This window comes from Papio anubis, chromosome 17, assembly GCF_008728515.1.
Source record: "Papio anubis isolate 15944 chromosome 17, Panubis1.0, whole genome shotgun sequence".
Taxonomy (NCBI): domain Eukaryota; kingdom Metazoa; phylum Chordata; class Mammalia; order Primates; family Cercopithecidae; genus Papio; species Papio anubis.
The window spans coordinates 25,489,955-25,505,276 of NC_044992.1; the positions used below are offsets into that span (position 1 = coordinate 25,489,955).

The 15,322-nt window shown below is 37.9% G+C and overlaps 1 protein-coding gene across 8 annotated transcripts in view; it reads right to left on the reverse strand.

The window, feature by feature from the left end:
• Positions 1-15,322, reverse strand: part of MYO1D (myosin ID) — a 382,230-nt gene that overhangs the window by 251,038 nt on the left and 115,870 nt on the right. For all 8 annotated transcript variants that reach the window (XR_001896300.1, XM_017950496.3, XM_017950498.3 and 5 more), the window contains 3 exons: positions 11,338-11,483; positions 11,146-11,260; positions 6,370-6,540 (listed from right to left, as the gene is read on the reverse strand). Coding sequence is in view for 7 of the 8 variants with exons in the window: in XM_017950496.3 (XP_017805985.1) it covers positions 6,370-6,540; positions 11,146-11,260; positions 11,338-11,483 (432 nt within the window). In the remaining variant the exon portion in view is untranslated. The remainder of the gene's footprint in view (positions 1-6,369; positions 6,541-11,145; positions 11,261-11,337; positions 11,484-15,322) is intronic.

Below are 15,322 nucleotides of genomic sequence, written 5' to 3' on the forward strand. Positions count from 1 at the left end.
AAGTTTGGGTCCCTGAGAGAGACACAGACTTCTACTATGTTATGAACTTTAATCTTGGCTATAGGGCAGGCACGGTGGCTCAGGCCTATAATCCCAGCACTTTGGGAGGCTGAGGCAGGCGGATCGCTTGAGCCCAGTAGTTCAAGACCAGCCTGGGCAACATGGTAAAACCCCATCTCTACTAAAAATTACAAAAGTTAGTCAGGTATGGTGGCATGCATCTGTAGTCCCAGCTACTGGGGAGACTGAGATGGGAGAATCCCCTGAGAGTGGAAGGCAGAGACTGCAGTGAGCCAAGATTGGGCCACTGCACTCCAGCCTGGGCGATACAGCGAGATCCTGTCTCAAAAACGAAACCAAACCAAACAAAATTTAGTTACTCTCTTCATGCAGTCGAGCCTACCCTGACTGACAGAGTTTCTTTCTCCTCTAAGGTCCACTTAAGGAGGACCATACCGAAGGCTTACTAGTTGTTAGGCACATACATCTTATTCGGTCCTCACTGTTGACATCTAAGGTATAATGATGTCTCTATAACACACATGGCAACTGAGGCTCAAAGAGGTTAAATAATTGGCACAAGATCACATAGCTAGTAAGCGGTACCCCTGGGAAAGACTCCTAGAATCGAATGTAACATCTGTGCTCTCTTATATACACGGAGGCCTGGCTTATCTGTCTGCTAAGCTGAGACTCCAGTTCAGGACTATTGCTTCACAGAAGATAAAGCTTCTGCAGCTCTTTCCCACAGAAGAGGAATAGTTTATGGGAAGGCAGTTTTTATATGGCTGTGGAGGTCTCTATGACTTTCTACAATGTTCCTTGTTATAGTAGGACCTAGACTTCTTTGTCTGCCCTGTGAAGAATCACTTGGAATCTTATAGTTTTTTAAACAGACATCTAAGAGAGTTCACAAAAGTTTTCCTGGGAAGGCCGGGTGCAGTGGCTCATGCCTTTAATCCCAGCAGTTTGGGAGGCCGAGGCAGGCGGATCACGAGGTCAGGAATCCAAGACCATCCTGGCTAACACGGTGAAACGCCGTCTCTATTTAAAAAACACAAAAAATTAGCTGGGCGTGGTGGCAGGTGCCTGTAGTCCCAGCTACTCAGGAGGCTGAGGCGGGAGAATAGCATGAACCTGGGAGGTGGAGCTTGCAGTGAGCCGAGATTGTGCCACTGCGCTCCAGCCCGGGCGACAGAGCAAGACTCCATCTAAAAAAAGAAGTTTTCCTGGGGAAATATACAAAACTCACTTAGGTTCTAATGTTAGGTAACAAATAATCTCAACCTGAAAGGTGTTTTCTATTAATTTGACAAGTGAATAATTATAGGAAATTAGAGTCAGACCTCCAAGGTTCAAATCTTGGCTCTACCATCTACTCACTCTGACTTCTTTAATAATTACTTATCTCAGAGAGTTGTCCTGAGGATTAAATGAATATGGAGAACAAAGCATCTACCATACAGAGAGGTCTCCAAAATACTTAATTCCCCTTTCCTGCTCTCTCTCTTATTAACCCCTTTTACAAACCATTTTATTTACAAACCCCTTAAGGAAAAGGACCCAAGAGATGTCTACACTAATGGAACATTCTTACATTTGGATACTGCAAAGTCCCAACCGATCTGAACACAGGAGGTTTTAGATTTTTCTTTACTTTTTTGGTAACAGCAAAGTTATGTATCTATCATTTAACTTTTTATATTAATAATTTAAATAATAATTTTATGCTTTATTGGATCATTTGCCTGTCTCTCCATGGCAACTTTAATGTGGAGGAAACAATGTAGTCCCTAAATGAAATAACTGTTACAAGACAGAAACCTCTAATTTAACATGCCAGTAAGTCTAGCTAATCAGTAACCAGTAGCAAATGATGATATCCAGCTCAACACACAGAATAGCATATGTAATAAACGGTTCACAGTAATTAAAATATTTTGATAGTTTGATCATTTCTTTTCTTCATTAGGTAAAAATCCCAAAGAAGAACACATTTTAAAAATCTCTATCTCAAAGAAATAAAAGGTATTCAAACTGGAAAACAGAAGTCAAATAATTCTCGTTCACTGATAACATGATCTAATACCTAGAAAACCCTAAAGACTCTTCCAAAAGACTCCTAGACTTGATAAGCAACTTCAGTAAAGTTTCAGGATATAAAATCAATGTACAAAAATAAATAAGTATTTCTATACACGACCAATAACATTGAAGCTGAGAACCAAATCAAGAAAATTCAATCCCATTTACAATATCCACAAATACTCACACAAAAGAAAACCCTAGGAATATATTTAAATAGGGAAGTGAAAGATCTCTACAAGGAGAACTACAAAACACTGATGAAAGAAGTCATAGATGGCACAAAAAAATGGAAAAACATACAATGCTCAAGGATTGGAAGAATCAATGTCATTAAAATGCTCATACTGACCAAAGCAATCTACAAATTCAATGCCATTTTTATCAAATTACCAATGTCATTTTTCACAGAATTAGAAAAACAATCCTAAAGTTCATATAGAACCAAAAAACAGCCCAAATAGCCAAAGCAATTCTAAGCAAAACAAACAAAACCAGAGGCATCATATTACCTTGACTTCAAAATTATACTACAAGGCTATTGTAACCAAGACAGCATGGTACTGGTACAAAAATAAACATATAGATCAATGGGACACAACAGAGAGCCCAGAAATAAAGCTGTATACCTACAATCAACTGATCTTTGACAAAGTTGACAAAAATAAACAATGGAGAAAGGATATGCTATTCACTAAGTGGTACTGGGAAAAATAGCTAGCCATATGCAGAAGAATGAAATTGGACCCCTGTCTCTCACCATACACAAAAACCAGCTTAAGATGAATTAAAGACTTAAATGTAAAACCTGAAGCTATAAAAATCCTAGAAGAAAACCTAGGAAAGACTCTTCTGGACATTGGCCTAGGCAAAGAATTTATGACCAAGACCTCAAAAACAAATGTGACAAAAACAAATGAGACTTAATTAAACTAAAAAGGCTCTGTACAGCAAAAGAAATAATCAACAGAGTAAACAAATAACCTACATAATCAGAGAAAATATTTGTAAATTATGCCTCCAACAAAGGACTAATATTCAGAATCTACAAGGAACTCAAATAATTAAATAACAAAAAAAATTACATAACCCCATTAAAAAGTGGGCAAAGAACATGAACAGGTATTTTTCAAAAGAAGAAATACAAACAGCCAACAAACATTTAAAAAAATGTTCAACATCACTAATCATCAGAGAAATACAAATTAAAACCACAATGAGATACCGTCTTATACCAGTCAGAATGGCTATTACCAAAAATGTCAAAAACAGATGGCATGGATGTGGAGAAAAGGAAATGCTTATACACTGTTGGTGGGAATGTAAATTAATACAACTTCTATGGGAAACAGTATGGAGATTTCTCAAAGAAATGTAAACATTTCTTTTAAATGGTAGTTCTAAAAATAGAACTATCATTTGACCTAGCAATTCCACTACTAGGCATAACGAAAAGACATTAGTGCTCATATGTTTACCATAACATTATTCACAATAGCAAAGTAATGGAATCAATCTAAGTGTCTATCAACAAATGATTGGATAGAAAGAAAATGTCATATACATATATATAATGGAATACTATGCAGCCATAAAAAAGAATGAAATCATGTCCTCTGCAGCAACAGGGGTGGAGCTGGAGGACATTATACTAGGTGAAATAATGTACGCTTTCGCTTATAAGTGATAGCTAAACAATGCATATGCATGAACACAAAGATGGAAATAAGACACTGGGGACTCCAAAAGCAGGGGGGTGAGGGTTGAAAAATTACATATTGGGGCCGGGCGCGGTGGCTCAAGCCTGTAATCCCAGCACTTTGGGAGGCCGAGACGGGCGGATCACGAGGTCAGGAGATCGAGACCATCCTGGCTAACACAGTGAAACCCCATCTCTACTAAAAATACAAAAACTTAGCCGGGCGAGGTGGCAGGCGCCTGTAGTCCCAGCTACTCGGGAGGCTGAGGCAGGAGAATGGCGTGAACCCGGGAGGCGGAGCTTGCAGTGAGCTGAGATCCGGCCACTGCACTCCAGCCTGGGTGACAGAGCCAGACTCCGTCTCAAAAAAAAAAAAAAAAGAAAAATTACATATTGGGTACAATGTTCACTATTTGGGTGATAAGTATGCTAGAGGCCCAAAGCTTACCATTATGCAATATATCCATGTAACAAACCTGAACATGTACCCCCCAGATCTAAAATAATATAAATAAATAAACAAATAAATAATCACTATCTCAGCACTTGTCTTAGGGATACCAAAAGAAAGAGCTACTTGGTCTAAAAGTTGGGAAACCTGGGCTCCCACAAATTTGAAAAAGAAAAAGAAAACCCTCTCCACAGATAAATTACTATTTAGCATTTCATGTCAAATCAGTAGCAAATACTGATGTAGTATGTATAGTTACTCTTACGAATGACATGGCTGGGCGTGGTGGCTCATGCCTGTAATCCCAGCACTTGGGAAGACCCGGAGGGACAAATGACCTGAGGTCAGGAGTTCAAGACAAGCCTGGCTAACATGGTGAAATCCCATCTCTACAAAAACACAAAAATTAGCTGGGCATGATGGTGGGTGCCTGTAATCCCAGCTACTTGGCAGGCTGAGGCAGGAGAATCGCTTGAACTCGGGAGGCGGAGGTTGCAATGAGCCAAGATGGCGCCATGCACTCCAGCCTGGGCGACAGAGTGAGACTCCATCTCAAAAGAAAAAAAAAAAAAAGGAATGGCATTATATTTCAAAATATTTGGTTGACACATTTAATTCAGGTATATAAATGGCCAAGGTAGAAGGTATCAAAATGAGGTAGATTTGATTTCTCATGTGAGACTCATAGCTAATTTAAATGAAAATTTAAATAAGATTTATTTGATATGATTGGGAAAAATTCAATTCAACTTTACAAACACTGATTGAATGTCTACCATCTGGTAGGCACAGTGCTAAGTGAGTCTCCAAAACCTGAACTGTGATTATAAAGGGCATTTATAAACTTTCCCTCAAAGATAGGACATTTGCCCATGTAATCATGCCATCTTTAAAAACATCACTCTAAATTATTTAGGTGACTTCTAACTTGGCTCAGTGCTCTGTCCCCAGCACCTAGGATTGCACCTGGAAGATGAGAAACACTTATTAGGTATTTGTTGTGTAAATGAGGAATGACTGAAGCAGTCCTAACCCAAAATCCTAATCTGAAAGAGCAGACTGTAGTATCTGAAAGCCAACTTGTAGTAGGGTTACAATCAATCCCCAGTAACAGACCAAGGAGAATATTTTAGAAAAAACTGGCCTAAAATCAATATCAGCTAGTAATCTATTTCTTGACGATTTGGGCTTTAGCTAGTTAACTGTAGAATTTCCCTGTTCTGATGACATAATTTCAAAGGAGACGAAGTTAGAAAATAGACTTTATTCACACTAAAAAATGGCAGTGTCATAGATTTATATGGAACTGTGGAGAGGCAGAAATGTTTGCCCCCTTTTTCTATGGATGTGAAGGAGCAGGGGCCTGTTTTCCCTTTAGCATATGGTTACTAGACAAGACTATGTGCAGGGAAGTCTCAGGGGTGATGATGACGTCTTCCTCTTCTAACACGAATTTCTTGAACAAATACTATGCAAATGGAATATTCCATGCAAATGATATGTCCATATCAGCACAAAGGTCTGATAATCACAACTGCCACCAATTACTACAGATATGTGATCTGTTTATGACATTTTTAGATCGTGAAAAATGGAGAGTTAAAAGGATACCCATTTATTTAATGAATAAGTTTCTTTGTAATAACTAGAATTACAACTAGAATCTCTCTGTTTTCAAGAAAGTCATATGGTCTGAAGAAGTACGGCAGAGTACACAACACATTTTGTTACTGAGGATTACAGTATAAAGTCAAGGACAAAAGCTATTTTCCATGCCAGAATTATCAGATGCAGGAGTAAAACTCTAGCACATGAGCAAGGCCTCTACATCTATTGGTTATAAATGACATCATGCTTTCTAAAGAATCATGCTCATTTTTCCTATTTCTACGAAATTGTATAGTCTGGAGCTCCCTCTCCTGGATTAACATGATTTTATCAATTTCTTCATACTGTAAACCAGAGAGGCAGAATTTATCCACAGCAATAAATCATTTAATGGATGTTTGTGACTTTTCTTTCTTATAAAAGGGGACATTCTTTTAACCCAACAAATAAAGTCATTTAACTCCATCAAACAATAAGGAGAATCTCACAGATAAAAGGGAGAAGAAGGTATCATTAAACACATTACCTTTCGGCTGGAAAAATGGCCATGTTTGCCTAATTTACTGTTAAGTGCTTCAAGAAACATTTCATCAGTGACTTTGCCGACATTCATGCAAGCGTCATCGAGGATTGCAATGATCCCTTTGTGCTGCTGCTCCACGAGGTCAACAATGATCTGATTGTTGAAGTAGTCAATCTGTAGGACACAGCAAGGAGGCAATTCTGAAGAGAACAGTGACCAGGCCAGGTTAAACCCTGTTACCCCCATTTGTATCAGGAGTTTAGATAAAACTACTTTAGTGTCAATGTGTGAGTGACATTAAAGAAGTCTGACACTAAAACGAGTACACATTCTAATAGAGATTTATTTTTAAATTTCTTTGTTAACTTTCTATCATGAAATACATTGTCTGAGATTAGTATAGCCCAAAGCAAAGATAATAAGGTAGACACCATTTCTCCCATTACAAACTCATTTTAATCCTGCCTCCAGATCCCACACCCAACCCTACTCCTTCATACCAATCTGCCTGCCATTAATCATAAGGTCCACCTTCCACAAAGGGCCAACAAATAACCTTAAAGTATTATCTGATATACTACTTGATAATAAAGTTAAGGTACTACACAAAACTTGCATTTTTATAAAAGCAGGGTACAAGTTAAATGTTTAGTTTTAGAAATTTTGTGCAATATGTTCATAACGATGGCTGTGGTTGCCACAAACTGCCTCGTTTACCTTTAAATACTCTTAATGTGTCATGCATGCAGATGGAAGGGGTGGAACTGTGCACTAAAGTGGGGGCTTTAACTGAAATGTTTGGCAGAGTTGCCTTCTACTTGCCAGTTCAAAAGTTCTGTTTTCATATAGAATATGTATACTAAAAAATTTCAGTCTGTTAAACAGCCTTACTCTGATTCAGCCTCTTCAGATACTCTTGTGCTGTGCAGCAGTGGCTCTATGTGTAAATGCTATGCACTGAGGGTACACAAAAATATCAATATTATGTGTACAGAGTAATGTCTCATACCAATCAGATGTCCACTTGTTATTGTGTTTGTTAACAACCCTTTATCTCTTAGTGTTAAATAAACTCCACTTAAAACGGAAAAAAAAGAACTTGCATTTTTAGTTACGTGACCTTGAATGACTAAACTCCAAAAGAGCATTTCTTTCAGTTTCCCCAAAGTTAAAAAGCTTATTCAAAATTCTATTGAATTTTGACATTTTTCTAGGCATAATATAAAGAATTTAATTCTGAATAAATAAGTATCTATAAAAGATAAGAAAAAGCTTTTCCTTTACTTCCTCAAGCTGAATGAAGTTATACATAACTTCTGGCTGTTCAGCAACTCTATATATACAAGGTTTGTCCAACAATCCTCGGCCACACCTGTTTATTCTGATAGCCTGCAATGCACCTATCACCACACACAGAGGGCACACAAAGGTCCAACTCAGGCAAGCTGCACGTCGCAACGAGGGGCAGCTTATGATCACACAGTTTAATCTGGTGTGTTGCTATGTCCCATCTTATGCAGGAGTTACCTAAACTGATCGTTGTCTCCATTACCTTCTGTAAGGTCTACATACTCATAATAGACCACTCAAGTAACTCATGTATTCCCATTTCATGCTTTAAAATCCAAGGATTTATGCCAGCTATTTGTACGTGGCTTTTAGCTCCATTTCTAGTCTTGCATATTCTCTTCTGTATCTTATGGACTGAAACCTGTAAACTGGGTAGTTTTTACTTTGTTTTCTATACTTTTCTGATTTGTCTAAATTAAAGTTTCTCAATTAGGAGGAATTTTGCCCACCAGGGGACATTTGGCAATGTCAGGAGACATTTCTAGTCAAAATGGGGTAGGGGTGCTACTTGCATTTGGTGGGTAGAGGCCAGGGATGCTGCTAAACATCCTACAATGCATAGAACAGCCTCTACAACAAAGAATTATCTGGCATAAAATTTCAGTGGTACTGAGGTGAAGCAATGTAAGTCTAAATATTTACTTTCATTATGGGCATTTATTACATTTCTAATTAGGGAGAAAAGTTATTTCTATCTTTGCAAAAAAATCCTAATACTACTCAAAAAGCAGGAGCTCTATATTAATAGTTGACATCTTAGACTTTGGGACTATGAAATTAAAGACCAAGTCTTTTGTTCCAGGGACTAAAGAATTACCTTCCCTAAAATTCCAATTACATTACTAAAAGCTATTGGTCTCCACTAGTAACTTTCAATTTGTAAGTTTAATACTGCTTCAAACATTGCTTAAACCAGTAGTTTTCAAACTAAGGTCTTCCAGCAACTTGGCATTCCCATGAGGTTTGCTAAGCGATACCAGGAGCCAGAAGAGTTGTGATGGGGTAGTTTAGGGACATAGGGCTCTGGCCTCTCATCCATACTCCAGATAAAACAGCTTTGTGCTTGAGTGTCAAGTTCTCAATAGTTAAAATGATTTGCAAACTACAGCATCAAAAGCTTCTAAAAGTGAATGTATCAGAGAGATAACCAGACATTATGAACCTCCTGGTGGAAGTTCACACACAATCTATGAAATGGGCTGTGGAAAAAAACTGACCCTGAATCCAGTCAAGACTCTAGATCTAACAACCAATATACAGGACATGCAAGAAACAGAAAAACATATTAAATGGCACCTGAGGGATGCAATTAGCAAAATCCAGACTGTGGGAAACTCCACAACAAATGACTCATTCTCTTCAACACAAGATTGCAAAGAGAGATCATTCAAAGAAAAAAAGAAAGATTAAGGAGAAAATCTATAGATATGCAAGAGACCTATCAATCAATCATAATGTAAGAAACTTATTTGGATCAAAATTTAAACTGCAAAACAACAATCAGAAGATAACTGAGGAAATATGAAACATGTATACTGACTGGACATTTTATGATATCGAGGAATTTTTGTTAATGTTTTAGGTATGATAATGGTATTGTGATTACGGTTTTTGTAAAACTCTTTTAGAGAAATACACGGAAATATTTACTGAATAGATATCCAATTGAATAGATGAAATAATGTGATATCTGAAATTTGTTTCAAAATAATCTGGGAGTAGGTGGGTATAATACAGATGGCATAAGACTGGCAATCTACTGGTAAATGTTAAAGCTAGGTGATGGGTATATAGGGTTTACTGTACTGTAGTCTCTCTTCTTAATGTGTGCTTAAAATTTTCCATAATAAAATATCTTTTAAAAGGAATCACTACGTTTAGAAGTTTGGGGTTTTACCCAGAACAGAGATTCTAACTGTGGGGGGATCTGGCATGTAGTGAGTAACTGTTACTTTGGGGTTAGCCTTCTGCTCCCTCTAGGACAAATATTTCTTGGTTTATTTAGCTAAAATTTTTTGCATTTTGGGATTCTTGATTCTTTTTGAGATGTTTGGAACAGTCTACTGCATTACTTACTCTGTTGTCAATTATGCCTATGAAATTTGATATTCTGATTGTTAAAGGATATTTTTGACTAGTACCTTGGAATCACATCCGAATAACAAGTTTTATGATTACATTTGGTATTAAAAATCCAAGCTTCAGTTATATTGTGTATTATACAACAGTTTCATTCTTAGAAAGCTTCATATACACTTAATTGAACTGAATTAAATTTTAATTGTATTAAGAGAGTTCACTAGTTAAATCAAACTATAGATAATTCTTATATAAAGTAACTCTTTGGTTTATTTGCAAATAGGTAAAATTTATGCCAATATACTTGAGCAACTTTTTTATAGTATTCTAACGTTTAACACATGATGGAAGGCAAAGATACAATTTTGAGGCAGGCAAGCTATTTGTTATATCATTGTCTCTTTATTTCAGAATGAGAGGAAATAGAAAATAGAAAGGTAGGAAGGAAGATAAAAGTCATTTAAATATAGTATTTCAAATAATTTTTTGCTGCTATTATATTGGATAACAAAAAACAAATATTGGCTTTATTTTTATTCTCTGGCAAGAGGATGAACAATCTTATAAACTCAAACTATGGAAACTTAAAAGTTTTTGTATCTTTCATTTTCAAAATTGCTTAAAAATACAAGTTTACAAGAAAAATTACTATGTCTCATTTCTATCATAAGCAGAAGGTCTTATCATAGGAAATTTAAAAACCGAACAAGTCATGACTTTTAGCTATGATCTCTGTGGTTTGCACCATGGACCCATTATACTTTCCAGCTATATCTTACTAGATTAGTTTGCCTCTGACAAATACAAAAGTCCCCAAAGATTGATGAGAGTAGAGGTGATGGCTGAAGTGTAATACACAAGAAAATGGAGATGAAAGTAACACAAGTGTTTTAATGCCCAGGTTTCAGAGAATATAAACAACATTAACTGAAGATAATAAAATACCATATAGTCTACAAAGTAGAAGAGGAGAAAAAGGAGGAAAAAGGGAAGAAGAAACTAGATTCTGAAGCAAAGTTCAGCCAATTTAAGGTAAAACTTAATAAAGTATGCTAAACTCTAATAGACAGATATGAACCAGAAAGCCCATGTGGTATCAGTCATAAAGTGAAAACAGGTTTACTGGTTCTAACTCAGGATGTTCTGGGCACCAACAAGGGAGTCTATCAAATTATAGCAATCCCACCCGAAAATGATGAAATTAATTGTATTTACATATCCCAAAAAGGAAAGCTAAGGTTCAGATGTTTCAAGTACCCCCAAAAGATCAAGAAATACCTAAAATAAAATTTGACGTTATCCATAATATAAGAAACACATGAAGGCATTTTCCGTTAAGAGTCCACTCACGTGTTTCCAGGGGATCCCTTCCCGCTGGTATTCCTCTTGTTCTTGCTTCAGAACCAGCTGAATAAATAGCTGCTGCAGTTTCTCATTGCAATAATTGATGCAGAATTGTTCAAAACTACAAGAAAAGGAATAAATTAGGTTTCAACAAATAGAAAATAGGCAACAAGGTTTTAAGTATCTTTTCCAGTTTACCTGTTGTTGTCAAAGATTTCAAAGCCATAGATATCCAAGACACCAATAACAGTGTTTTTCCCATGGACTGTGGTGTCATAGTTCTTGACCTCAATAATATCATTGATGCGAGTAACGATCCAACAAAAAAGGCGCTCATATATTGCCTGCAAGGAAAATAGCATCATAAATGCTTGCCCATTTGGGAATGAGTCCTCTGTTTGGATTTGTGATCAGTTTTAAATTCCTTTCCCCCTTCTCACTGTTTAGCATAGCCATTACTAGCCTCAGCAGAACAATTGAAAATGTAGACTGTCCATTTAAAAAAAACCCAAACTACATGATGTATGCAAAACTAAAGTAAATAGCTTGTATTTTTAAAAGATTATTACTGGTCATTACACCAATTCCAACGACACCCTCCAAGCATGTTTCCCTGCCCAGCTATATCAATAGTTTGCCTGATCCCTTGAATAAGCCAGTTCATTGCTTTATTATTAATTTCATCAATTATAAAGAGTTGAGAACTAGTGAGTTAATATCTATGATCTACTAAAGCTATATGAATTCTAAAAATATAAATATTGATTTCTAATGCTAAATGAAGATCTGAGCCAAAGATCAAGGGTTGAAATTCCTTGAGAATCAAACACACATCCAATGCACAAGAACACACACACTAAGCCACACACGGACAAAGGCACCACATGCTAACACACATTCACATCCCGATACACGTGTACTCTGCAATGTCACATCATTAGAAAACTTTCTTTAACGTATCCTGCCTGCTACCCACTCTCTTCACCCATATCCATTACCTCCCCTTTACTCTTCAATCCACTCCAGTCTCCTCTTACATCCTATTACTCCATTGAAATGGCTCATCAAAGACTCCCAGCACCTTTACATAGATACTTTCTTGTACCTCATACGGACATTTTGCTCTGTCACTCAGCATCACTCAACCTAGGTTTTCACTGCCTTCTTGCAATACTCTTCTCTTTTTGGATAAGTCTTTCTGACTTTTACTACTTGTTCACTGGATGTTCCTTTTTGGTGACCTTTGGTAGTCTCCTCCTCTATCTGACTTCTAAAAGTTGGAGTTCTTCTTGGTCCTCTTCTCTTCACTCTATAGCACCTTCTAACTCATCTCACCCAGGATTAAATAATACAAATATGACTCCTAAAGGTATTATCCAAATCCAGACCCAGAGAACAGTCTCTGAGCTCCTGACTCACAAGTTTGACCGTCTACCTGACACTGACTCTTCGATATCTCACAGCCATCTCAAACTCAAAGAACTCTTGATCTTTCCTCCTCCAACAACTGTTCCTATCCTACTTTTAGCCACAAATAAATAGCACCACTTAGAAATTCACTCATTTATTCAACAAATATTTGCTGAATACTTATTACATATAGTTTGTTAGAGATACAGGTCTAGGCAAACACAAATATGGTCTCAATCTCCAAGAAACTTAGGGAACAGAGTGAAGGAAAAAATTATTCTCTCTGTCTCTCTCACTTGCCCCCCACCTCGCAGACACATATCCACACTAAAGGAGAGGTACATGGGGTCTTAGGGGAATTTAATCTATGCAGTGCTCAGGGAGGTTAGGGAAGGCCTCTCTGGGAAAGTGATACTTGACCTGAGACCAGAAGGATGAGTAAGAGGCAGCCAGGCAAGAAAGTAGAGAAGAGCAGTCCAAGCAGAGGGAACAGATGTGCACAGGCCCTGTGACTGGAAGGAGAAAGGGATCAGGATAATCTGTGAGGACTGAGAGAAGACTAATATGCTAGGCTGAAGAAAGGGGGGCTGGGTATGGTAAGAAATGAGGCGGGAGAGGTGGGCTGGAGCCAGACCATGTTAAAGTATTATCCTTGCTTCTCTCATTCTCCACATAATAGGTCCTATGGATTTTATTTTCTCAACACAGTCCATTTCAAATCCTCCTCCTCTCCCCATTTGTACTTCCACCTTACTGGTCCAAGCTGCCCTCATCTCTTTCCTGGATTAACATAATATCCCCTTAATTGGCCTCTTTGCTTTCATTCTTACTCTAGCCCTCATAACATTCTCCATACTAAAGCCAGAATGATCATTTTAAAAATGCAAACTTGCCAGGTGCAGTGGCTCACGCCTGTAATCCCAGCACTCTGGGAGGCCAAGGTGGGCAGATCACCTGAGGTCAGGAATTTGAGACCAGCCTGGCCAACATGATGAGACCCCATCTCTACTAAAAATACAAAAATTAGCCAGGCATGGTGGTGGGTGCCTGTAATCCAGCTACTCAGTAGGCTGAGGCAGGAGAACTGCTTGAACCCAGGAGGTGGAGGTTGCAGTGAGCTGAGGTGGCCACCACTGCATTTCAGCCTGAGTGACAGAGCAAGACACCATCTCAAAAAAAAAAAAAGGTCGAGGCGTGGTGGCTCCAGCCTGTAATCTAACACTTTGGGAGGCGGTGGGCAGATCACAAGGTCAGGAGATTGAGACCATCCTGGCCAACACAGTGAAACCCCGTCTCTACTAAAAATACAAAAAATTAGCTGGGCGTGGTGGCGGGCGCCTATAGTTCCAGCTACTTGGGAGGCTGAGGCAGAAGAATGGCATGAACCTGGGAGGCAGAGCTTGCAGTGAGCTGAGATCGTGCCACTGCACTCCAGCCAAAAAAAAAAAAAAAAAAAGCAAACTTGAGTCATTGCCCCTCCTTAAAGTCCTCCCTATTGCTCTCCATTGCACTTAGGAAAAATTCAAATTCCCCCAAGACTAACTTACAAGAGTAAAAAATGAAATAGACAGTAAACTAATCAACTAGTAAAACAACAACAAAAGTTAGACATGAGAAAATACAATGCTTGCCACACAGATAAATAGACAAAGGGTTAAAGTTTATGATATGCTAAGATAGAAATTGACAATAAAAAGATAACAGCTCCAAAGAAAAATGTACAAAAGATATACCCAGGCATTTCTTAGAATATGTTTAAATACTCTACAAAAATATAAGACGCTCAAATACACTAGTAATGAAATAAAAGTAACAATAAAATATTACCATGCAATCATAAAATCAGTAAAAATGAAGTTTAAAATAAGTATATGGCAGGTGTGGTGGCTCACGCCTGTAATCCCAGCACTTTGAGAGGTCAAGGCAGGTAGATTGCTTGAGGTCAGGAGTCTGAGACCAGCCTGGTCAACATGGTGAAACCCTGTCTCTACTAAAAATACAAAAATTAGCTAGGTGTGGTGGCACACTCCTGTAATCCCAGCTACTTGGGAGGCTGAGACAGGAGAATCACTTGAACCTGGCAGGTGGAGGTTGCAGTAAGCCAAGATTGTGCCACTGCACTCCAGCCTAGATGACAGAGCAAGACTCCATCTCAAAAAATAAAAATAAAATAAGTATACCCTTTGACCTGCCAAGACTACTCCTGGGAATCCATTCAACTGAAACAAAAGCACTAGTGTGTAAGCACAGATGTATAAAGACGTGCAGCATTGTTTGCAGTTGCAAAAAAGGGAAGCAAAGTGGATGACTTAAAAGGAAGATGGTTAAATAAATTGTGGTACTATCACTGCAGGCTTGGTACACAGACTTGGAGGACATTACGCTAAGTGAAATAAGTCAGGCACAAAAAGACAAATATTGTGTGATCTCACCTCTATGCAATCTGAAAAAGTCAAACTCATAGAAGCAGAGAATAGAATGGTGATTACCAGAGGATAGAGGATGGGGGTGGATGCAGAAAGTGTGAGACATTAGTCAAACGGTAAAGTTTCAGTTAGACAGGAAGAATAACTTCTGGTGATCCACCGCAAAGCAGGGTGACTGTTGTTAACAATAATATTAATAATGTTTCAAATTGCTAAGAATGGATTTTAAATGTTCTCATTACAAATAAATAAGTAAGTGAGGTAAGAGGTATGCTAATTAGCCTGATCGGATCATTCCATAATGTGTACATGTCCTGAAATATCCCATTGTACCCATAAACATATAC